General features: G+C 46.2%; 4 protein-coding genes across 4 annotated transcripts; 1 reads left to right on the top strand and 3 right to left on the bottom strand.

Annotated features, from left to right (window-relative positions):
- Positions 1-10,822: 10,822 nt before the first annotated feature.
- Positions 10,823-11,675, top strand: ACHE_10925A (uncharacterized protein; the record flags this gene model as incomplete). Its single annotated transcript, XM_043284686.1, has 3 exons — positions 10,823-11,109; positions 11,163-11,266; positions 11,356-11,675. 3 exons carry the CDS (start codon positions 10,823-10,825, stop codon positions 11,673-11,675), a joined length of 711 nt encoding a protein of 236 aa, XP_043132045.1.
- A 252-nt stretch (positions 11,676-11,927) lies between these two features.
- Positions 11,928-12,860, bottom strand: ACHE_10924S (uncharacterized protein; the record flags this gene model as incomplete). Its single annotated transcript, XM_043284675.1, has 2 exons — positions 11,928-12,536; positions 12,603-12,860. The coding sequence occupies 2 exons, from the start codon at positions 12,858-12,860 to the stop codon at positions 11,928-11,930; spliced, it is 867 nt and encodes a 288-aa protein (XP_043132044.1).
- A 2,202-nt stretch (positions 12,861-15,062) lies between these two features.
- On the bottom strand, positions 15,063-16,958 carry ACHE_10923S (uncharacterized protein; the record flags this gene model as incomplete). Its single annotated transcript, XM_043284664.1, has 1 exon — positions 15,063-16,958. The coding sequence occupies one exon, from the start codon at positions 16,956-16,958 to the stop codon at positions 15,063-15,065; it is 1,896 nt and encodes a 631-aa protein (XP_043132043.1).
- Positions 16,959-18,413: 1,455 nt separating this feature from the next.
- ACHE_10922S (uncharacterized protein) lies at positions 18,414-20,643 on the bottom strand (the record flags this gene model as incomplete). Its single annotated transcript, XM_043284653.1, has 3 exons — positions 18,414-18,632; positions 18,683-19,213; positions 19,261-20,643. The coding sequence occupies 3 exons, from the start codon at positions 20,641-20,643 to the stop codon at positions 18,414-18,416; spliced, it is 2,133 nt and encodes a 710-aa protein (XP_043132042.1).
- Positions 20,644-23,409: the final 2,766 nt, after the last annotated feature.

Genomic DNA, 23,409 nt, shown 5'->3' with positions numbered 1-23,409 from the left:
GCTAATGTCAGCGGACTATCCTCTGATTTATAATATTACGCTTTTTTATTGATGTGGCTCTAGGAGCTGAAGTCACCACTACAATCCCTTGGTCTACCCTAGGCCTGGACATTGTCCTTGGGTATACCCATTTGGGTATACCCTTGGGTAGACCCAAGTGGTTCTTGGGTATGAATCTCTTACCCAAGTGTTGGGTATGGGTATAAGGTCTGTACCCAAGACCCATCTGGGTATACCCAAGAATTTACCCAAATACCCAACTTTTTACTAATTATAGTAATCCCGTGACTTGCATAATTTATGCAACGGTAGTGGTTTTTTAAGTAATTAAACTAGTAATCTAATAACCAGTAGTCCTGAATATTACCAATGCGTAGGTGAATTCATATTTATAAGTTCATGATAAATATTTCCTTCGATAGACTGATTTCTGAAGAAAGTTCATATTCATTACTGGAAAAATGCCATAAATAAAGCAGTACTATATCAATTCAAAGTCGTCGAATCTCTTTGGTCTCTTTTGAGACCTACGAGGCCTTGCAAGCACCTGTGGGAGAAGTGATTCATCTTCACTTGCAGAATCTTCAGATAGAACACTACTCTGCCTCTTTGAAGCAGTGCTATCCTCTCCAAGCAGCACTGTGGGCTGACTCTCATCATCTATCTCATCTTCCTCATCATCACTAATAAGATCAGCAGAATCAATACTAGACTGTTGGACTTTAGCTTCCTCCTGTAGTGCAGCAATCCCATCTGTTTTTGCATAATCTCGTATAAATGCCAGCTCCTTCTCTTCAATATCGAACTTTGTAGCACACATGAATAATATCAGATCTTTGATTGTTGTTGCTTTTAAAGATCCTCGCCGGTAGTGGCAAATATCACGAGTAGAATTGAATAATCGTTCAACACCTGCACCACTTGCTGGGACTGAAAAGATATCCCGGGCAAGAGCTGCTAGAGTTGGGTACTCAGCCTCATGATGCTTCCAGAACTGCCGAGGGCAGGTTCCATTAGGTAGTGTTGCTAAAGAAAATTAGATCAAGATCAGATAAATAGGATTCGATTCAAGACCTACCACTATCACAGTACCGATCAACTTCGCCTTGGACGGTAGGTGCTGGCATCTCTGTTTGGTTTTCAGAAAGTAGTAAGGAAAGCATATTGGAATGGGTTGATTTCTGAATTTGCAATGGAGGTTGTTGAGTCTCAGAGAGCCAGTAGGGTTTGATCCAATCATTAAGACTCTCACGATAGAGGGCTGCATAGTCGATTTTCTGATCCTTCCAGTCCTTTGTTTGGAAATATTGGAGCTTATTCTGAGGTGAAAGAATAGTTCCAATTGCATAAAGCTCACCAAGCTCCTTGTTGCATGTTAGGGTGTAGTATTCACGCAGTTTATCCATAGATGAATTCAGTGCTGCAAGCATCTTTTGCTTCCATCCAATTTTCTTTTGCTGTAACTTTCGGATTGAAGATTCAATATGGCCAAAAAGCTTGTTGTAAACACTAAGGACTATATAAATAGTCACATCCTTGGACACTGAGATGGCCTCAGTAAATTGGAAGAATGGTTGGAGAATTGTAATCAAGTAATCCACCTGTCGCCATTCATCTGAAGATAACTTCAGATGATTGTAGGAATTCTGTGTGCAGAAGCAATCAAAATATATTTGTAGTCGTTTAGCACGGCGCAGCATAAGATATGTTGAATTCCAACGCGTTCGAACATCTTGGATTGGGACTAAACGAGGGGGCCGGGGCTGATTGGGCTGAGCAGGCTGGTCAGGTTGGAGATCTTTAAATATCTCTCGGCGCTGTGGGCTTGCATTAATAAAAACAGCAAGATTTCGGACCTATTAAAGAGTGATCAGGTTAGCATATATTAGTGAAAGGCTACAGAAAACCTACCTTTTGCAAGGTAGTTGCAATATCACCACTCTTTTTAGCAGTCTTTTGAGCAAATTTATCAAGATCATCAGACCAAACTATCTCAATAGCCTCATTCTTTGGATCTGCCTTCATCTGACCAAGTAGCTGCTTTAGGGCGAGCTGCATCACATGTGCAAGGCAGGGAGTTCGAATGATGAATGAGCCATGTATATCATATAGGCTCTCAACCAATGTGCTGTTATTAGATGCATTGTCTGTTGTAATAGCAAGAATGCGGTCTTCGATATCATACTTTTGGAGTATATCCCAAAGGACACCACCTAAGTTGAGACCAGTATGTTGGCCAGACAGTGGTTCAAAACCAAGTAATACCTCCCGATATTCCCAGTTTGAATCAATAAAATAGCCTGTAATTGCCATAAATGCCTGACAAAATGGGGATGTCCAGCAGTCCAGGCTAATTGATAGCTTAGCCTGTGGAGGTAAGCTTTGAAGCATGCTTTTCTGCTGATTGTGAGAGATCATCTGAAGTCGACGCTGTATTGTTTTGCGAGAAACAGGTTCTGGAACAGAGGGTGCTGATTGGGCTAGCTGGATTAGGTCATGGAAGGCAGGGTGTTCAACAATTGCGAATGGGAGCCGTAGGGTGGTAATTGTAGTCACTAGCTGCTGGAGCCATCGATCATGAGAAAAGGGTCCAGAGGATGGGCGACGGGCCTATAAAATAGGATGGATCAGTAACTATATATCTTTAATACAGGATAGATAGAAGAAATACTGCATTCTGTAGTAGCTGCTGAATATTTGGCCGCTTCCCATGAAGCTGTGCCTTTTTGCATGAAGCTTGGTGCTTTTTGATGGTGCTCGTGCCCGTTGATCGATAGTTTGGATGATTCAGGGTATTCCCACAGGAATTACACATAACCTTGGGCTCACCTGTCTGGTAATGGGCCACATGGCTAAAATCAGACCAAAGCTCTGTGTTTAGCTTCTTTCCATCCCATTTAATCTGTCGTTGTATATCCTCAGTTGACCCAAACTGCGTTTTAAACCACCAATCAAGAAATGCTTTCTTATCCATCTCATCAAAGATAACCCATGCTTTCTTGCGATCGGTTGAGCGTCGGAGTGATGATGGGACTGGAGGAGCTAGGTGAAGCTCTAGATTACTGCAAGTCTGGCTTTCGGAGGGTGTTGTTGGTGTGAATAGAGGGTTATCCTCACTCCCAAGTTGGGAGGAAAGAAAGGGATCTGATTGCTGAGACATTAGATAAAAACACCAGGTTAAAAGGGTATAGGATAGATTACCAGGTAGAAGGCTTTTACTACAGTAGAATATATCAAAGGCCTTCTCTGCAGAAGTGTTGCTGAGGTGTACTTGGGCAAAATAGTTGCTTTTTCCTATGGAGCTGCATACTAGATATCCAATTAGATATCAGTGGGCTCGCTCGTGGAAATATATTATTGGCTTAATAGAGCCGGGTAGTTGGGTATGCCCAAGGGTATACCCAACTACCCGAGTTTCCTAATATCCTGGGCCCCCCGGGGGAGCGAGCCCAATTCCTGGGTATTTAAAAACAATATTCAACCCGTTCGGGCGCTGTATATACTAGTTTTGTATAAGATATAACATGTAAAATTTGTATTCAGCAGGTTATCCACAAATTATATAATTACTACTATGATCCTCGACACTGACAGAATTTTCTCATTTTTCTCAAGATAAATCAAGTTTATAATGAGCTTTAAGCAGAAGTATGGTGGTGCTATCCATAGTGTAGAAAATATATATTCCACCTGAGTATGCAATGAAAAGACCACATTCTAAATCAACTGACTTCCACTGATCGGAAATGCTTTGAAATCAATATCCACCTAATTTACGCTGTAGGCTTTCATATAATAGGTCTCTTCTTATTATATTATAGATGGTAGGTATGAAAGAGATAGATTATTAGATTGTATGATAATCATTGACGTTGTGACGGGATAGGAACCGAGAAAAATACATGCTAGTGACTAAGGATTTTTATGCGGGAAAATTGTGCAGACTTGGGTATAAACATACCCTTGGGTATGGGTAAATTTACCCAAGCAATATCCTTGGGTATTTATACCCAAGGGTAAGTTTACCCAAGGGTAAATGGAACTTGGGTATGGGTACGAGACCTGTACCCAAATGGGTACCCATGTCCAGGTCTAGTCTACCCATTAGGCTTTGAGAGCACGTCCTCCCGATTACCAAGAAATTCTCTTTTGAAATAAATGTCAATTAGAAAGCTCGGAACAGATTCTTTCCGGTAAGACATGTGCCAACAAAAAGGGAAATGTGTCAAGTTGGTTAGACAATAGAAACAAGCAGTGTCTTAAAATGATATCCCAAATCTTATAATAATGCAGCCCAACCCTCAAGAAGTATGTTGAATACTGAAACAGGCAGTCAAAGAACTTTCAAAAATTGGAAAAGATTCCTTCGGTGTTATCGCTTATATATCCTGGTGTCGAAAAGCTTGTCGATCTTGTCAAGCAAAGCGGGATCGGTCAACGTAGACTGATCAGGGTTCTGAGGATTCCTCATTTTTGTGATTATTCCTTGTGAGAAGTCAAGATAGTAAAGCAGAATTCAAGCGGGAATAATCAGACGCTTCAAGCTTTCTTTTGTATCTGAGAAAGAAAAAAAAAGTTATGGCGACGGAATGGAAGTAGAAGACGATCGACGAAAATATTGAATCTGGAGAAGAAAAAGCATCTAGTCGATAGAGATAGTTATATACAGTTTATGTTGCTTGGAAAAGGGGCTAAGCCTGCGTTTGTCACAGCTGACTATCTGGGAGCGTTTGCACACCTCGGCTGCAAGGCTAGGGCTTCCTTTGTCTGCTTGCATGGGTGGCATGGTTAGCTTCATTGATGCCATTTGTTGGTCTTGGTGGTGATACAGTGCTAGACCGTGATACTTTCCCTCAAAAGATTTTGTCAATATTTATTTTCCCTACCTTACTCCTACAGGATGTATCGCTTGATCTGCCCATCATTATTTTCAACCTGCGGAAATATAAATTTAAACGCAAGTAACACCAAGACGTCTAACAGCAACTTGTCGTCACGTTTTCCCTTTATTGCTACATTAGTTTAGATAGGAATATCAATGTCGGTTTCTGCTAATTCGAGCTCGTGACATAAAGTAAGTCTATCAGCCCCAGGAATAAGCCAAGCCGCTCTCCGTTTGTGTTATTATATGACGCTTTCTATAGTCAAGCACGTCCACAGGAATCCTGTAGCAATCAAACAGCTCGAAGAAAGAACCCTCTTCTTCCATTTATCTTCGTTTTTACCGTAAAGCGCTTTTTGTCCGGGTGTCTTGCTCTCCACGAACGGCATGTGCCTTGGCAACCTGGTCCAAAATATCAACCAATAGATTGGTACTTGATATGAATCTAGGCCTAAATGGCTGGATACAGCAACATTCAAAAATATGTCTTCTTTTTTTTTTTTTTTTTTTTTTTTGCAATCGGGCTGAATGCCGGTTAGTAGAACCGTAGAAGCATTGAAGTTTTATCGTACCATATCCTCATACCCCGAAACAACCTTTGTAAGGCAATGAGGCAGTATATGGGCGACTTCCCAGGTACTGGAAGTTGCCGCGTGGTTCCAACTCAAGGAGCTTTCCGTCGTCGTCTGTAGAGCTTTTATCCCTGTTAAGGCGTCTTCTAGCCTCCGCTATATCAAACTTCCGACTCACAACGTATCGATGGCGATCGCGGACGAGGCAGTCGCGTCTCAGGAGAGATATGCGTTGTTTTGTGTCAGTTACTGTTACTATGTAGCATTAAGAATGCACGCGGAAGGAAAAATTGCGTCACCAGGTAGTTGGCAAAGCCTTCAAGAGCGCAACTATGTTTTGCTTAATTTAGTGGTCTCAACCCACCAAAGTGGCAGTGAGGCAAGCAGACAATATCAAAAATTGCGGAGGATCTGATGGTCTGCTTGAAGATTTGGAATCTAATTCACCTTGTCAAATTCTAATCATCAATTCTCATTGTGCTAAATTGAGGTTGGCCTATCTTGCAGATGTTTTGGTTCTAGCACTGAGCCCTTTATTTCAATGGCGGTGGCGGTGCACCAGGTTCCTTTATTCCTGTTGTATCATATGCACCTCTCTCCATGACAGGAGGTATTTGCCTGATTGCAGATGTGCTTGCCATGTGAAGGTATCTAAAAAAAAGTGGTCAGTGACACGTGGAATTGAGTGCCGAGCATGATATTGTGGCTCACCTGTAGAGCAGATGAAAGTATGGCTTATTGTTTGAATCTTTCTGTAGATCTAAGTGCTTCCGTTAGGCTGATATTGTTTTGTCAAATCAGGGCCCAGCGGCCAACACTTACCACTGGCAAACTCTCTCTATATACACTGGGACCTGCAGCGTTGTATAATATCCCGGGGCTTGGAGCACAGTGGCTTCTTCGTTGAGCGTTGATGCTGAATGAGTGCGAGGGCTTTGGTATACTACAACGCCTGCCTCTCTATTAGGGTTCTGGGATCCGACAGTGTCCCGGAAACGAGTATGTGGTGGATGCTGAATGTCGATATCTTCGCCCCACGAAAACGTAGGGGAATAGGACTGGTCTCTATTCGCGCCTCGTGGGTTTGGTAGAAGATGTTTCACCTAGCGAATTAAAGGCAAATAAAGGCAAGCCATATAAGACAATGAAATAGTCTGGTCAATTGTTGATGGTAGAACATAAAGGCTATGGTTCAATACAAAGGGACCAAAAAGAGGCATGACTTCGTATTTATCTTTTTCAAAATGGCTTAGTGGTGAGTGGTAGGTCGTTTCTTTACAAGGCTCAATGTAGACCTGGTAGTAACTTGGCTAATTTTGGACAGCTCTACGTCGGTCTCGTCCTGTCTTGTCCCATCCTGTCCTGTCCTGTCCTGTCCTGTCCTGTCCTGTCCGTCCTGTCTCATCCTGTCCTGTCCTCTCTCGTTTCCATCCGTCATGCACATATAACCCAACTGAAAAATTAGCGGTAAATTTCCCTTACCTGGAGTGACCTAAAATTTTTCTGCTAGGCACCAGTAAAACTTCATTTGTTTACACTCAAATCAAAGAACAGCTTTTTATTTCAATATTTATTCCACACGGTCACAATACCTTGTTTCAGATAACGGTTGTTTAGGTTCTATTTTATTAGTCAGCTGGTCCCATTGAGGGTGGGGTTGTCATCCATCACAAAATCTCGGGCATGAATCTAGCAACATCACGAATCTGCAAAATCTGACCACCATTGTCCTTCGCATTTTAGTCTGAACAAGTTCAGAATTCGCTGTTTTTATCCATCGCTCACCCAGCGACTGAGAGGGAAAGAGAAAGCAAAGCTTCAAACCAGTGTGTTATTCTCCATATTAGCGCGTAAATGTCACTCACTTGAAATTGGTTATGAGTGCAAATACTAACAACGAATAGTCCAGAATATTCGCGTTATTGGGCTAGAGATATTCAAAATATTTACAGATTATTTCCGTTGATACAATATCCGCCAAAATATCACCACTTATCGCTGAATAAGGGATGTCAGATGCAGTTGGGAAAAGGGCACTCAGCGGGGAATTTGAGTGGATAAAAAATAAATGTTTTGAGATGAAGGAGAACATGTTGATGACCTTTGAAGGGCGTTCATGCAATATTACCAAGAACAACAACGACAACAACGAGCCTGTCGGCTCATATGGCTCAGGTGTTCCAGCAAAACAGGTACTCGTCGAGGCTGGTCATTTATGCTTTGTGCTGTATGGAAATATCAAGTTTGAGAAAGAAGGGCCTCAATAGCTCCTATAATGAGTGGCTTTATTCAGAACTTGCATCACAGTCATTCCACTTATCCATTCGTCCATTCTCTGAGTCTTCAAGATCACCAAGGCCTAACATATCGGAGACGTTAAACCCATCACGATATCCCATTCTGATAACCAAGAACGTGTCCTCATTAACCTTTTCTGGCAGGTGGAGGGACAAGCAGTTCGTGACTGACAATCCCCCTGTTTCCTGTTCGTCTCTCCAGAGTTTACTCCTCTCCATTCCAGTTCGAAACGGTTCAGGTAGTCTATCAATCATATGACGCCTCATGAATGAGAAGGACAAGTATTGGCTATCGCCAGGAGACGCTGGGTTTCCTAAAGACTATAAGTCTCATTACATGTTGCGACGGTAATATAACGCACCTGAAACTTCTGGCCCTAGTCGTGGGCGCTTCGATGGTCTGTCTGTATTGCCAGTATCACCATATGTTCCATTAGTGAGCTGATGCTGACTTGTGTGACTCGATTTCTCCTGGCTTGCAGAAGCACCCTTTGTTGAGTTCTGATCATTCTCTATGCGGGACAGGCGTTAGGAAAAATGTGATCATTATCCAAACATGAGTTTTTTAATTGCCCTCACCTACTAAAAGTCGACGTTGCATTGTGAGCGGGAGAGCCTGACCATAGGGGCTCTGTGCCACCAGCGGCTGAGATCCGCCTTCTTCTGGTTGTCTCTGCAGAGAAGAATTTGCAGGAGAATGTTGAGCATTTTCATTTTGTGGTAAAATTTGATGGATTCTGTTCGTAGCCTTGCGTAGAGACTCTGGAGGCCTTTTTGATATCCACCATTCCTCAAGGTACTCAAGTAGGCCATAGAACAGTTTAGACGGAATTGAACCTATACCAGAAATGCTATTTGAAGAAGAACATAGCACAAAGAGTTCATTTCCAATGGCAAGTACTCTTTTTGCAAAATGAAGCGCACGGCGTCTTAAACTCCGCTGTTGTCTAGATCTTGATTGCAGTGATTCATTGGTTTCTGTAAACAGATCAATCCAGCTTTTGACTCTGGTTAGCTGGTCATCAGTGAGTGTGCTCCAAAATCCAAGCAGCTGATTTTCAAGATGGGGTCTGAATTGAGTCTCAAAAAAACGAGTAGCATCCATTTCGCGAAGTGGTTTAAGATAACTGAAAAGAAAACGAAATGGGACGGATGAGACAAGACAGGATGAGGCAAGACAGGATGAGACAAGACAGGATGAGACGAGACAGGACAGGACAAGACAGGACAAGACAGGACAAGACAGGACAAGACAGGACAAGACAGGACAAGACAGGACAAGACAGGACAAGACAGGACAAGACAGGACAAGACAGGACAAGACAGGACAAGACAGGACAAGACAGGACAAGACAGGACAAGACAGGACAAGACAGGACAAGACAGGACAAGACAGGACAAGACAGGACAAGACAGGACAAGACAGGACGGGATGAGACGAGACCAGAGAACTTCTATGTGAGGTTGGCTTCGGCCTTTTTATCTTCCCCGGTGACGTGGCATGTGACATGGATGGTTCTGTCCCGATTAGCCAGGCTTGTGTAGTTCGTATAGCCGCATCCCCTTGTGGGGAAGCTTGCAGCTGGATGGATGTCGCCGTCCCAAAAGTAATTGCGGCGGGTAAAGGCCTCCACACAGACAGCGCCTAGGATAGGGCGGTGATTCGCTGAACCACTATGTTGGGAACGCGTTGAAAGCTCCGGAAGGTGGAGATACCGGGAGTCAGGGCGCTTGATTCCTCTCTGGGTGTGGTTCAGATAAGGATAGGCAATGGCCTTGCTCACTTCCGGTATTACGCAAGCGCGGTACGAAGTCTTAAGTCAAAGCCATTTGACACAAATGAAATGCACCGGGCGCAAATCGCTCACTAACAGAGGGCTTGAACATCGAATTCGGCATAGGTGAAGATGGAGTATCGTCCATTCGTCGGCATACTTGCATTCTAAAAAATTGTGGGAATTGCAGCTTTCTATCACGAGTGGATTATTATTATTATTGTTGTTGTTGTTGTTGTTGTTGTTGTTGTTGCTGTTGTTCATACACGCTTCTGTCAGCCCTATGGGCCGAGTGGTGGCAGGTCCTGCTGGGCGGCCAGGTAAGCCGCCGTTAATTTACCACGAGTGAGATGTGTTTACTAAATGCACCAAAAAAGGGAAAAGAAGAAGAAATCTCGGGACCAAAAAAAAAAAAAAAAAAAAAAAAAAAGAGGGAGGGCGAGAAATAATCTTTGCAGGGGGAGAGAATGTCACAAAACTTCAATCCTTTGAAATCCTTTTGATCTAGTGACATGCTGCAGCGGCTAATCAATTGGCTGTCCGCTTCCCAGCTTCAAAAATGAATAATTTGGCATCTGCACATAGCCACAATGCTCCTGAACTGCCTCTAGCAAATGACACAGCGAACGGCTCTCGTCTTTCATATATCATGGATGGTCTAAGATTTGGTTTGTGACAACTACATTAGCGTAGTATGGTGTCTTGAGTGCCATTCTTGATTATAGATAATCTGCCCATGAAAAGAAAAGTTAGGAATATGAGACAATTTGAGGCAAAAAAAACTAAAAACACATAACTAATTCATATATTAATCATACAAATCTTAGTTATTAACCTCAGTCAATCATATACTCTGGTTGTAGTACTTTTGGTTGCATACACGGTGTACTCCGTCCACTAAGTATGCATAAATTGGGTGTTTATATTTTTTATATATTTTTCTTTTTTGAGCCCGCATGTGCCAACGTTTCTAGTTATTCGAAGTAAGATGCTCTCATTGGTGATAAGATTGACTTCAATCACCTATTGTGCATGCTTTTCAGTCGTTGGGTGGATGCACGGCCTAGGCATTGTAACCTACAGTAGTTCAGCAGCTGGCTTTTGTTGGCAAAATTTGGACCTTATGTCCTCCCATTTTCTGCCAGGTCACAAGGCCGTGCATCAGCTTTCTAATACAGAACCAGGGTCGCAATGATATAAATATTGTCTTGAAGCCCTCAATCCAGTTCCCAACTCAACATCTTCACTTTCTTCAAAGCATCCATTTCCACTACCCAAGAACTAAGTGACTTTCCAATGTCTCAAGCAGAGCGCACCGATCAATCCAGCGGAGCCAAGTACTTTGGCAAGACCTCGCCTAAGGAGCTTAAAGAGCTTGAAAGCAATGCTGCAAGGGCTACACCAAAGCAACTAGCCAAGGCCGCATCGTATCTCGAAAAAGCCTTCAGTGGCATGAAAACAGCGTGGTTTGGTGGATGGGCACTCAAGCTTCGAGGATCACGGCGAGAAACCCAAGACCTTGACTTCCTTGTCTTGGTCCCCTCCGTGGTCGAGGTTAGAACTGTCTTGGCCCAATACAGTTGGTATGTCCTATAACCACGAAACCTGTCTATTGGCTATGCTGAACGCATAATAGGGCAATATTGGCATTCTATGGGCCTGCTGGTGGGGTTCAAGAGAGGATGTTCATTGACATTGATGAAGGGGGACAAGTTGTTGGTGTAGATATTATTATTTCTGGTAAGCCGGTCTCCTTAGTAATTTTCACTTGTTTTCCGACATCAGTCAGCCATGACTTCAAGGGTGTACACTCACTGATGTCTTAATAGGTGCGATAGGAACCCCCAACCTCAGCGAGTCGGAATCTCGTGAATCAATTCCTCCATCATTTCAAACCCCACAAGGGAACCGGGTGAACGTTATCCATATTACATGGCAAGTCGAGACAAAGCTTACTGCATGGTTCGCAAGAAGGAAGGACTCGGACTTTCTTGATCTAGGTTTTCTCTTGGTTACATATGGTCGTGAAATCGCGCAGTGGAGTCAATTCTTGGATCGAAAGATGCGGGAAGATTTCTGTGTGGTCTACGGCTCTTATGAAAAGAACAAAAAAAGGTTTGAAGAAGTAAAGAAGGTGCTTTCTTTGTAACGCTGCATGGCTTCTATTTTATATTATGGTCGATGCTTACAACTTGGGTATCTAACCTGTTGCATGTCGCAAGCTTGATCCAAGAGAGCCTGGGTAACAAAAATGCAGGGCATGTATGCCGAATAAATAGTATTAGTTATTGTTATTTCATCGTGTTAGAAATTGAGGTTCCGGTGGCAACTTTCCAATATACATCCCCTCAACTTCAGATAGAGCCATTGACAAACAGACTGAATACCCCGCTAGAGACTATTAAGACATGTCAGATAGCTCTGTCCAGGGATCAGGCGCGCCTATAACACGATATTGAGTTATAAAGACATCCTTTGGTTTTGTCCAGTCCAACCTGTCCTCCTTGGTGCACACCAACGACTGCCACATCTCCCGTTTGTTTTTCCGTCCTTCCCAGGCAAACACAGCATGGGCCCACTTTCCGCCAAACTCCTCTCCCCTCTTATTCTTTTCTTCGGCCCATTCTACATCGTTAGTACCCTCAAGGTCAAGGTTATTCTCGCCCCATTCCTCTGAAACATTGGTACCATCTATAACATCGCAAAGCTGAAGCATGTCACAGGTGTCTAAACAGCTTTGAATAAAGACATCCAGCTTGGGATACGGCAACCCTCTGGGACTGCGTGTGAAGTTGGAAGGGTCACAGTCAATATGCATGTCGATCGAAGGAACAAGGAAGAAGTAATGATTAATCCCTCTGCTTTTGAACCGGTGGTATGTGTGGATTAGAGAGCAGGGACTGTAATAGGGCCACGGTTTGACTAGGCGATAGTGTGTTGCATATGGTTCTGATTGTAGTAGCTCTGCTGCCTGGCCCACGAGCTCTGTTGGAACGCAAATTTCCCAGTCCTGCAAGATGAGACGGATCATGTTAGCCTCTGCATAAAAAGGTAGTAGAGCTCCTGAGCGACTTACATCACGAACTCTGCCAGCGCCGTAGAAAACGAGGGCAGCTATACCAACCAGACAGCAAGGAATACCATGCTGTTCCAACACCTGAGTAACAGCAAGAGTATCATCCGTGCCATATCCATGGTTAGACGCGCATTCGTTGCTGTATGTGGACTCGGCGTCTGAGCAGTTTCCGGATTCATTGGTTTTGTCGTCACTATCCGACCCGGCCTGCGAAGCAGTATTCAGAGAAGACAGGGGATGAAGTTTTAGCCAACTCATGATTGCCCCAATAGAAGCAGATCAAAAATGGTGGCAGTATTATGACCTGTTGAGCAATAGATAATAAAGCGCCCCTACTTCCTAGAGAGGATTGAAGTGGACTCTCGTGCAGAGTCTGTACTCAGAGGTCGTCTGCTCAGGGGAATGGACAGAGGGAGTCGATTCGCATAATTGCACGAAGCCCAGGCGAGTAGTAAAAACTTTAAACAACGGTAATATGCCCTATTAAACGTAGCCTAGAGTATCTGAGTGCTTAAGTGCTTTAACTATCAAATATGTGGCCACGTAGACGTATTTGGGATTCGGATTCGGATTAACTGCAAGGCTGAATCCTTATCACTTAACCCGATTTGGACTAGTGCAATACGTGTCATATTGCTCACCACCCTACTACTCCTACTACTCCTGCTAGGTTACAGGTCGGATACCCTTTTTTATAGTCCACCTGACCTGTGTACTCTCCTACTGCTCCTACCGCTCCTACCGCTCCTACCGCTCCCACGCCTACTACATACTCCTTTGTTTACTTCATAATCATGTCGGAGAAAACGAGAATATCACAAAGAATAAACGCTGTTATCGAAGACTTAGATCGATGTCAGTCTATACCTGCTAATTACGAATTGATACTCGAAGAACGCCTCTTTCTTGTCTGCAAGCCACCTGATCGTTTGAAGTGCGAGAAGACACCACGATCAAAGACTGAATACAATTCGCATGCCTGACAGAAAAGAGCCTGAGATGTTTATCTTGAGGTCCTTACAAAATTCCCTCTTGCATTCTTGCCCTTCTTTCTGGTTGTATCGCCCAGGTCGTGTTCAAACTGGAAAACTGGTGAAGTTGAGAGGACCCTAAAGAGCTGTATTCCCTTACAGCTGAACAGGAGGCACGAAGACTGCTTCGAAAATATTGCTAAGTCAAAGAAAGTCACAGAGTCTGCAACATATCAAAAGATCAAGCACCTTCTTTTTCCTTCATGTAAGTTTTACCCTTTTTTACGTGAACTGCAACTGATATCCAGCCTAGTACCGTGGCGGAGGCCGAAAACTATAACAGATTCTGAAAATGTCTGGCTATACAACGCAGCTAATATATATAATAGTCGGATCTTCTTCAATGAAGATTTTTTCGAAGCGATCGAAAACTCTGTGAGGCGATCTCATGAGAAAGAAAGCAGACTACATGAAACAACACACTGCATCCGCATGAGCTTTTCCTGCTCTGAACAGCTAGACGCAATGATTCGAATTGACATCAGCTTTAATGATGAAATTGTAAAGGCTCTGTTTCCAAATGCTTGGGAGAGATTTAAATCAAAGTATGGGACTTGGGCGTTAAGACAGCAGAAAAGCTCAGAATCTTCTGAGACACAAGTGTGAGTAAAAGATGAATGCTGGAAGTTTTCAAATGCTTACATATGGTGTTTAGATGACAATGCATACTTCACATTTCAAGGGGCATATGTGCCAAACATTCCAGGGGTATTTGGGCCTCACATCCACCAAGCCATTGAAGCAAGCCAACTTCGAAAGTGGGAGGTCGACGGCTTTATGCCCAATACAACTGATTGCATAAGCTTGGATATAGGTCGAAGTCAACCTTATGATGGCATCATGTCTTTGCTGTTTGTTTTTCCCGTGCCATTCTAATGGCCACCAAGATTTATTCATGCGACGATTGATTCGGTTACAGTCGTTGGTTGGTTGGTTGGTTGATATCATTTACCCCGACCCCTCGCTCGAAAGCGATATGCAGGCTACCTCAACTATATATATCCGCGCGTACGTACATGTAGTGTGTTCCACTTCCTGAAAACGAACTTAGTGCCTTGTCAAGGCCTGCCGTGGCCTAACTGCCGTTCCCATTGTTAGGCTGCCCTCGTGGCGCGCAATTCCAAAACCGCTGTGACGCCTCGGCGAAATCCAAAACGGCCTTGACCGTCTTTGCTCTTGAGACGGTGTGTGGTTTACCTTTCTTACCTACGGTCGAGCCTCCCAGTAGACTCGAGACGCTACTGAACGCGTCCCCTACTTCCCTCCGTAGCTCTCTTCGAATGTCCCTCAGATCTGGACAATCCACCAGCACATGGGTGACAGTTTCTTGTGCGCCGCACACGCACCGGTCATTGTCACAGAAGTGAAAGGCTTTAGCATAGGTAGATAACCAACTGTGGCCTGTGCGTAGCTGTGTTAATAAGTATGCTCAGTTCCTGGGCAGGCTCCCATATAGCCTCCTTGTGTAAGTTGCTGGTAGGGTGCTGTCGATCTTTCGTAGGTGACCACCTTTGTTGGATGACCTCCATTCCTGCTCCCACTGATTAAGGATATTGCCGTGGAGGCGCGCGCTCTCCCTCGAGAGTAGTGGGCAGAAGGGGTGCGTTTTGCCTGGGCGTGCAGCATCCTTGGCCAGTTGATCTGCAGCGTCATTTCCAGGGTTATCGCAGTGCCCTGGCACCCATTGAAGGCGCAGCGCGATTCCTTTTGTTTGGACCTCTGTGGCAGCCTGGAGGATCGCATGGATGATCCGCTGTCCAGATTTGTTCGTCGGATTTTGAGTCGCCTGCAAGGCTGATCGGCTGTCGCACAGTATTGTCGCTGTTTTCCGTCTCCTTTCTAAGCTTTCTGAGGGCTGATGGGCAACTTTAAACACTGTGCTGATAGCGTAGAAGATACCAATAAGCTCCGCTACATGAACCGACCAGCGGTCCATTGGTCCTACTTGAATCTGTTGGGATTCGACAGTCTCCAAGTTGCTGTCGAGTGCCACAACGGCAGCGCCTAGGTGACCCTCGCGTCCAGAGGCATCTGAGTAGACAACAATATCCGATGTGGACCGTGTAGTTTCAGCTCGCTCCACGGCCGTTTCTCGGTCCGATCCAACCTCAATCTCCACGAAGGGTTCAGCTCGCCACGGTGGCAGTGGACTTGGGTCGATTGTTTCTAGTTCATCCAATCTTTGTAAGCCCATAGTCTTTAGAGCTTCCGCTAGTGGGAACCGAGCGTAGCTTCCAATGTTGTTCCTTCGTCTCTGAGCTCGGAGGAGCGCACCCCAAATAGGGTGAATACGAGGTAGAGTGTGGAGTCTCGCGATGGTATATTGTGCTCGGCGGCGGAGGCGGAGGTGTGTTGGAAGGACATGCGCTTCCACTTCTAGAGTGGCGGACGCTACTGTCCTGAACGCCGACAGGATACGAACCAGAGGGGCCCTTTGCACTGTGTTTAGGTGGCGCAGGTGGGTTTTATCACGTAGAGGGTCATGCCAGACCGTTGACGCATAGTCTACCACTGGTGTGACGCACGCTTGGTAAATTTGTCGCATCTGTTCTGGGCGTAGATGTCGCAGTCCAGCCAGAGCAACGGTTACCTTGGTGGCACGTTTGATGGCTTGCTGGATATGCTCTTTCCACCGCAACTCATGGTCGAAGATCACACCCAGTAGCTTCGCCGTGGGTGATGGTTTGACAGTTTTCCCGTTTATGACTACTTGCCCTTGTAGTTGCTCGCTTCTTCTCCTGGTGATATGGATAAGCTCGGTCTTCTCAGCTGCGAAGCAGGAGCCAGTCTGTTGCGCCCACGCTTCGATGCGAGGAATATCCTCTGACTGGATTTTGGCTAAGTTCTCTTCGGCTGAGCGGCCTACTCGCCAGCGGAAGTAGTCATCAATGAACGCTGATGCGCCACCACGAAAGGTGACTGGTTGGTCGACCAGGTCGGAGTTGAAGAATGTGAACAGAATGGGTGAGAGGGGTGAGCCCTGCGCCAGACCTGCGTTGACTAGCAGGGCGACCTCGGTACGGAAGTCATCAAATCCTATGCTAGCGTAGCGTTCACTCATAAAGCTTGCAATCCACTTTCTAGCTATGGCTGGGATTCCCTTTGCTCGGAGGCTGGCGTCCAGGCTGATTTTGTTGACTCCGTTGAAGGCCCCTTTCAGATCGAACGCGATGAGTGTCATTACTCCATGTTTATACCAAGCTTGGTCAATCGCGTTGGAGAGGACTAGCAGGGCTTGCTCAGTGGTCCTGCCCGGTCGCCCTCCAAATTGTGTGTCGGGTAGTAAGCCGTGCTTCTCGGCGAGGTACGATAGTCGTCGAGCCATGACTGCCTCAAGAAGTTTACCTAGTGTGTTAAGGAGTGAGATTGGGCGATAGGCCCCAGGGATCGAGTAGTCCGGCTTCCCAGGTTTCCGCAGCACCACGATCTTTGCTCTCCGCCAACGTCTTGGGTGGTGTCCTAGTTCAACTGATGCTGTGAAGATTCTGGTGATGAGCTTTCCTATATACTTCCATAGGTGTTTCCACACAAGTGTCGGTAGACCGTCTTCGCCCGGTGCCGTGGAGCTTTTGGCTGCTTTAAGAGATTGCTGGATTTCCAGTTCCGTGATTAGTGGCCAGGGTAGCTCCAACGGGGCCTGGACTGGTGGGTCTTCGAGGGGTTGGTCCATTTTAGGGAAGAAAGTGTCAAGAAACGCTTGTGCTTTGTCCTCATTCTCCACCAGTTCGTTAGAATCAACGCGCAAGGCCGGGACGCAGCCCCAGGTCTCTCGCGGTTTCATATAGGTAGCCGCTTTCCATAGCGTTCCTTCCCCAGCTCCGTCTAGGAACTGTTTCCAGTGTGACTTTTTGACTTTTTCAATTGTACGGGTCCAGGCTCGACGCTTTTGCTGCATCTCTTGGAAGAGGGTCCCTGAGCGTGCGTGATCTCGTCCGTATTCCGCACAGCTCTCTTGCCATTTCCGACGTAAGCGGTTGACCTCGGTCTGTTGGCCTTTAAGGTCTGGCGTGAACCAGCGTTTGGAATAGGGGGTTGGGCGTCGGTTTGGGGTGTGGTTCTCCACGGCGGATATCGTGATTTCCGTGAGGCGTTCGACTGTTTCGTCTAGGGCTGGTCTCGTTTTGATCTCTTTCCATGGGCCCATCCGCTGGAGCACTTCGGCTCCGATCTTGTCCCACTCTGCTCGTTCATACGCTTTCCTCACCTTGGCGATGGGCTTGTGGTAGGGTTTTCGGTTACAGTTGTGGTCGAAATCAGATTCTCCCTCTCACACTCATAAATTATTTCCAAACCCTATCTTGAAACACCCTAATCTAATTTTAGTTACTTAAGAATCCCTGCTTAGTTGTATCGTATTGGTTCTGGTATTTAACGAGTCATTGTTTAGATACCGTAAGGCTCCATAGAATCTTGTAGAATCTTCTTGGCAAGCAGGCCATTCTGGGGATCTGGGGATCTGGGGATCTGGCAAAATTCCCATTCATCGTTTCCGTCACACGCAACCTTCCTCCACACCTGGGTTACCTACACGTGAGTGTATATGAAATATCTAAAATCATTAATTTTGCTAGGGCAAGGTCAACTGGCTCTACCGAGTAGTTAGGATGCTAGCCTTTAAACGGCGACCAATGAATGAGATTGAAATACCACAAATACATTGCTAAAACAAATTGGAAAAACAGAAAACCGATGCAGAAAGCCGCTCCCGCATTTGCGTAACGGAGGGGGAAAACCGAGGATGGAAAAAACCCCGCCGGAGCAGTACAAACACAAGGTTAAATCAACGCAATTCACGAAGGCTGTCCTCTAATGCCCCTCGTAGTTGACTTGCCTCAACCCGACGCTTACTAAGCTTAGATGACTCGGCAGCCAAACAGAATAGATCTTCATCTGAATAGCTACTGACCGTCATCGGATTGAATACAGTTGAAAGCTTAGCTAGAATGTGCCTCTCGATAACTTGGCGACAGACATTATCGACAAAGGTTTTCATAGCGACCTAGAAAATTGTCAATACAGATGGTGGTAGTATCTGGGGAGAAAGCAAACCTTATAGTAGGCATCCAGATCAATTTGTGCTTCGTAGCACGCCCGCTCCTCCATATCAACAATGACACCATGATTTTGAAGAGACGCCACAAGCCGACTGATCTCGTCGGGCGAGTTGCTTACATGAAAGCGACCATTCCAGTCTTCGTTGATGGTATTGTTTAGCGACGTGCCAAGGTCTTGCTTCGAACGGTTATTGCGCGCCTTTTGGACATTATCAGTGTAATAATGGTTGTATGTGATAGGACATCCAGCTTCGTCATCTAGCAACTTTCTCAGTTCATTGGATGCGCGCTTGGAATTTTCATCCAATATCGTAACAATATGTCGACAAATGTTTTCCCGGGCATTTGTATCTTTTATTACAAATGCCGAAGCAGATTGTACAAATCTAAAAACCAAGTCCGTGATTGTAGTGACATGTTCGCGAGCAATATCACCCCAGCGAGATGACTGCGCATGAAATAATTCACCCAGCAATGCGTGATTATAATTGCCAGGAAGTTCTCGGCCACGGGTACTGTTGTATATCTGCAGCTGTTAGTTTTTATGCTGTTCGGAAATGGCAGCGACTTCACCTTCTTGATCCACGACGACATTTGCTCCTTGGTCACTAAGATCTGACCAATCTCTGGATCAGTGTCTTCCTGTTGTTCGGCCGAAATTAATTTGCGTTTTTGCCCATGCTGTCTCATGTAGTTGGCAAATTTCCCGTTTGCCATGTGGATCGCGGCCCGAAGACGATGACATTCCTTTTCATCATTGATTTCTTGAAAGAATCCGTCTCGGCTACCATATATTCCCTCAACTCCAGCCTTCACGAGATCTTGGAATTCTGTAGCAATGCGCGTCAGGTACATGCGTATCTGTGCAGGCGAGGTTCGTTCGGTCCCAAGATCCATGAGTTCCTTGTTGATCTCATTAAGCAGCCGAGACACGTCCTTTCGAACTTTGGGCAATTCGCGCTCGATGTGTCGGTCAAGGAGGTCTTGCATAAAGACCCGAAGATTGTCTATGCCGACACGTGAAGGATCGAGTCCAAGATTATTCCAAGGGGGATTGGCAAAAAATTGCGCCTCCATCTTCCGACGCTCAACCATGGTCATGCCCTTCTCCAAGTCAATAGGCCTAGGATTCTTAACAAGAAAAAATCCAAGTTTCAGCTTAGTCCTATCAGCATTTTTGGCCAATTTTGCAACCCGTGATTCGGTACCGTCATTGATCAGATCGGGCTTGGTGATAATTCCAACAGTGCGGAGCCCATCCTTGTCAAAACGACGAGCACGTTGGATGATACTCTGGGTATCCACGTCACTGCTTGCGGGGACCACAGCAAGAATAATTGTCCGTGAGTTCTCCAAATATGAGTTCACAAGATCGCCGACAAGCTGCACGTCTTCCTCGTTTTCAGAGACGGAGATCAGACCAGGCAGGTCAACAAGGGTCAGGTGCAAACCAGTATCCCCGACAACCTCCAAGCGAAGTACATCAGCGGCAAATGTTGGCGCGTCAGCTAAGTCATTGGTGCCTTGCACACCCATAAGTCTCGCAACTTCGTCGATGATGCCAGGCAAACCCGAAAGGTCGTTGATGTCGCGGCGAAAGGCGCTCAACTTGATCTTTTCATCTTCTGTGCGGGACATGTGAGGGATGATGGTCGCCGTGTTTCGCTGATCTTTTGGCTCGTGGCGAAGGATGATTTCCGTGGCAAACCGGGTACAAACACCATCCTGGCGAGGAAAGGGAATTCCACTGATCCCTTCCAAGACGGAGCTTTTTCCCGATGATTGATCACCACAGACAGCCAGCTGCGGAAGCGCGATGTGGTCTCCAACCCCGTTGGCGCGAACACGGTCAACTTGATTAAGACGTTCAGATATCCTGGATGACACTAGGCCAAGTCCGCTTCGGACCTGACCACTGTCCAGCGGAATCCAATCTTTTTTCGACGGGGTATCCATAGAGATGTAGCCCTTGCTCGTGCTTTGGAAAGGTCCTAATGAGAAAAAAACTGGCAAAGAATATAAAGATGGACCTGACTCTTTATAGACGCGATGAACGGTAGTCGTGTCTGAGCCTGACTTAGCCTTAAGTCATCCAGGATATCTGAACGACCCAATCAAGTTGACCATGTATAGGGGGGCTGGAATCCACGACCGCAAACGATGAACAAACGATAAACAAACGATGAACAAGGGTGGCTTGCGGAAGAATGAAGGCGGTATCCTATTTATATTTGAAAGGAGAACGACTCGTGACCAAACAGTCAAAGCATTGGTGTCATCACCGGCGGTCACAGTAATCTAATCTCCGCGGTGTTTATCCGAGACCAGAAGTACTAGCAATGTCGTGTCCAAGAAGGGATACAAGTTGATTCACCGCGAATTTTACATCAACCCTTGCCACAGGATTCTTTCCCCAACCTCCTAATTGCCGATTTAGCTAGCTCCCTTTGCGCCTCTTTCCCATTTGCCCTCCAAGAGAACCTATGCAAAGGGGCCGAAACACCGCAGACTTAACCCTTTTCAATAAGAAACTGCTCGTGTTCTGGTCATCCCCGGTGTGCTCATTTCCGGCATTGCTGGTGGAACTAGGGATGAAGGCTTTCTGCCCGCTTGTCTGCATCATGTCGCCCTTTTTTTAAACTGATCACGGCCATCACCATTAATTGCGCGTGTGTAGTTGTTACACGTAAGATACAGTACAGTGACGTCCGTTATTGCCTTCCATGTCGTGTACATACGGAGTCGTTTTCAAACCCTAGATCGCCAAGACATACTAACCAGACTGGACGCGTCGACGACGCGCACACATTTAGATAGACAAGCACTCATTCTATTATCTACGTGTCTATAGAGCTCAATGTCATCCTCCTTAGTGTAATTTAGATTCCTTGCCTATAGCCTCGTGCAGTCCGGATAATCGACTCCCCGACTTCCCCGGCACGGAGTTTAACCACTTCATTGGTTTATCCGTTTCAGGTGCTGACAAATCACGTGTAGTGGTGTTGTTTGCTTTGTTGTTGGTAGCAGTGTCCCCTCCTTCCCCCTTGCACCAGAGTGGTCAAGACACTCCGCAGGGTAACACGGGACCCATCATCCACTTTGGAGGACATTAGGGATGCTAAACAGGTCCTCCGCCGTGTTGTTCGACACAGCAAACGCCACTTCTGGCGCTCAAAGGTTGAAGGTTTTGAAGAACCCAAGGATGTATTCAATGCAGTAAAGTGGAACAGAACTGAAGGAACCTTACCTATCTCCCCTCTGAGAGAAGGAGATCGACTTCATTCCTCTACAGATGACAAGGCAAACTACTTAGTCCATGCACTCCTACAAAAGGCCTCGTGCGCAGAGGATGTGAATATCGATTTGGAGCCTATCAATGATCCCAAACTGCCTTTCCCTGCCATCAGAGAAAGAGATCTACACTGCAGTTGCCAAACCAAAGAACAGCACTCCAGGGAAGGATGGTATAAGCACTTCCACCCTAAAGAAGGCATGGCCCTCCCTAGGCCCTGCTATCTCAACACTGTACCAACACTGCCTAAGGCTGGCACCCTACTCCTTTCCGAGATGCTTCACTTGTGGCCTTACCAAAACCAGGAAAGAGAGACCGGAGCTCCCCCCGAGCTTACAGACTAATATCTCTCCTGTCAGTTTTGGGAAAAGGCCTCGAGCGCCTAATAGCCCGCAGAATAGCATGGATTGCTATCAAACACAAAGTCCTCCATCCTCAGCAATTCGGAGCTCTACCACTGCGTTCCGCAACGGACCTAGCCGCCGCTTTGATCCATGATGTTGAGGAGGCTTGGTCACGAGGGCTGAAGGCTTCCATGCTGACACTGGATGTACAAGGCGCTTTTGATGCTGTCCTACAGGGACAAATGATCCGGCGGCTTCGGGAACAGGGATGGCCTATCAATCTAATCCGATGGGTAGCTAGCTTCACCCAAGGTCGAACAGCCAGTCTCCGCCTAGGGAACCATACAAGCCAGACATTCCAGGTTCCAGCAGGTCTCCCACAAGGCTCCCCAATCTCCCCGATCCTCTTTATGCTATTCATCGAGCCTATTTTCAAACAGGGCTCATTTCGCACCCGACGCGGCCGTTTTGGATATGCTGATGACATCTGCCAGCTGGTGGCCAGTCCCTCTTTAGAGGAAAACTGCACTGTCCTTCAGCACTGCACCGAAGAGCTCAGACAATGGGGTACTAGAGAAGGACTCACCTTTGATCTCAACAAAACAGAGCTACAGCACTTCTCACGTGGTACCAACCACTCTAACCCCACATGCTCCATACACACCCTGCAAGGCATGCATACAGTCAGGCCTCCCCCTCCTGGTGGCGCAACACGTTGGTTGGGCATCTGGTTTGACCGCAGGCTGAGTTTCAGCAAACACTGTAGGACCCTGGCTGCAAAAGCCAGGCAGACAGCAGCTGGAATCAAATCACTAGCCAACACAGTCCGAGGCGCCAGCGCACGACTGCTGCGGCAAGCCACAGTTGCCTGTGTCATCTCAGTCCTATGCTATGGAGCTGAGGCCTGGTGGCCGGGCCGACGCAGACCCCGAAACCATACTTATATATCAAACCGAGTCGACTCTGCCCTATCGTGCCTTGACCGGGTGCTTAGAGAAGCCCTCCGGGGAACCCTTCCTGCATACCGCACCACCCCTATTCCAGTCCTCCATCGGGAGACTGCAATCCCCCCTATGGAGATCATCC

Source organism: Aspergillus chevalieri, chromosome 1 (genome assembly GCF_016861735.1).
Source record: "Aspergillus chevalieri M1 DNA, chromosome 1, nearly complete sequence".
Classification (NCBI taxonomy): Eukaryota; Fungi; Ascomycota; class Eurotiomycetes; order Eurotiales; family Aspergillaceae; genus Aspergillus; species Aspergillus chevalieri.
Note: the sequence above shows the minus strand (reverse complement) of the source record. Positions and strands in the feature narration are given on the sequence as shown.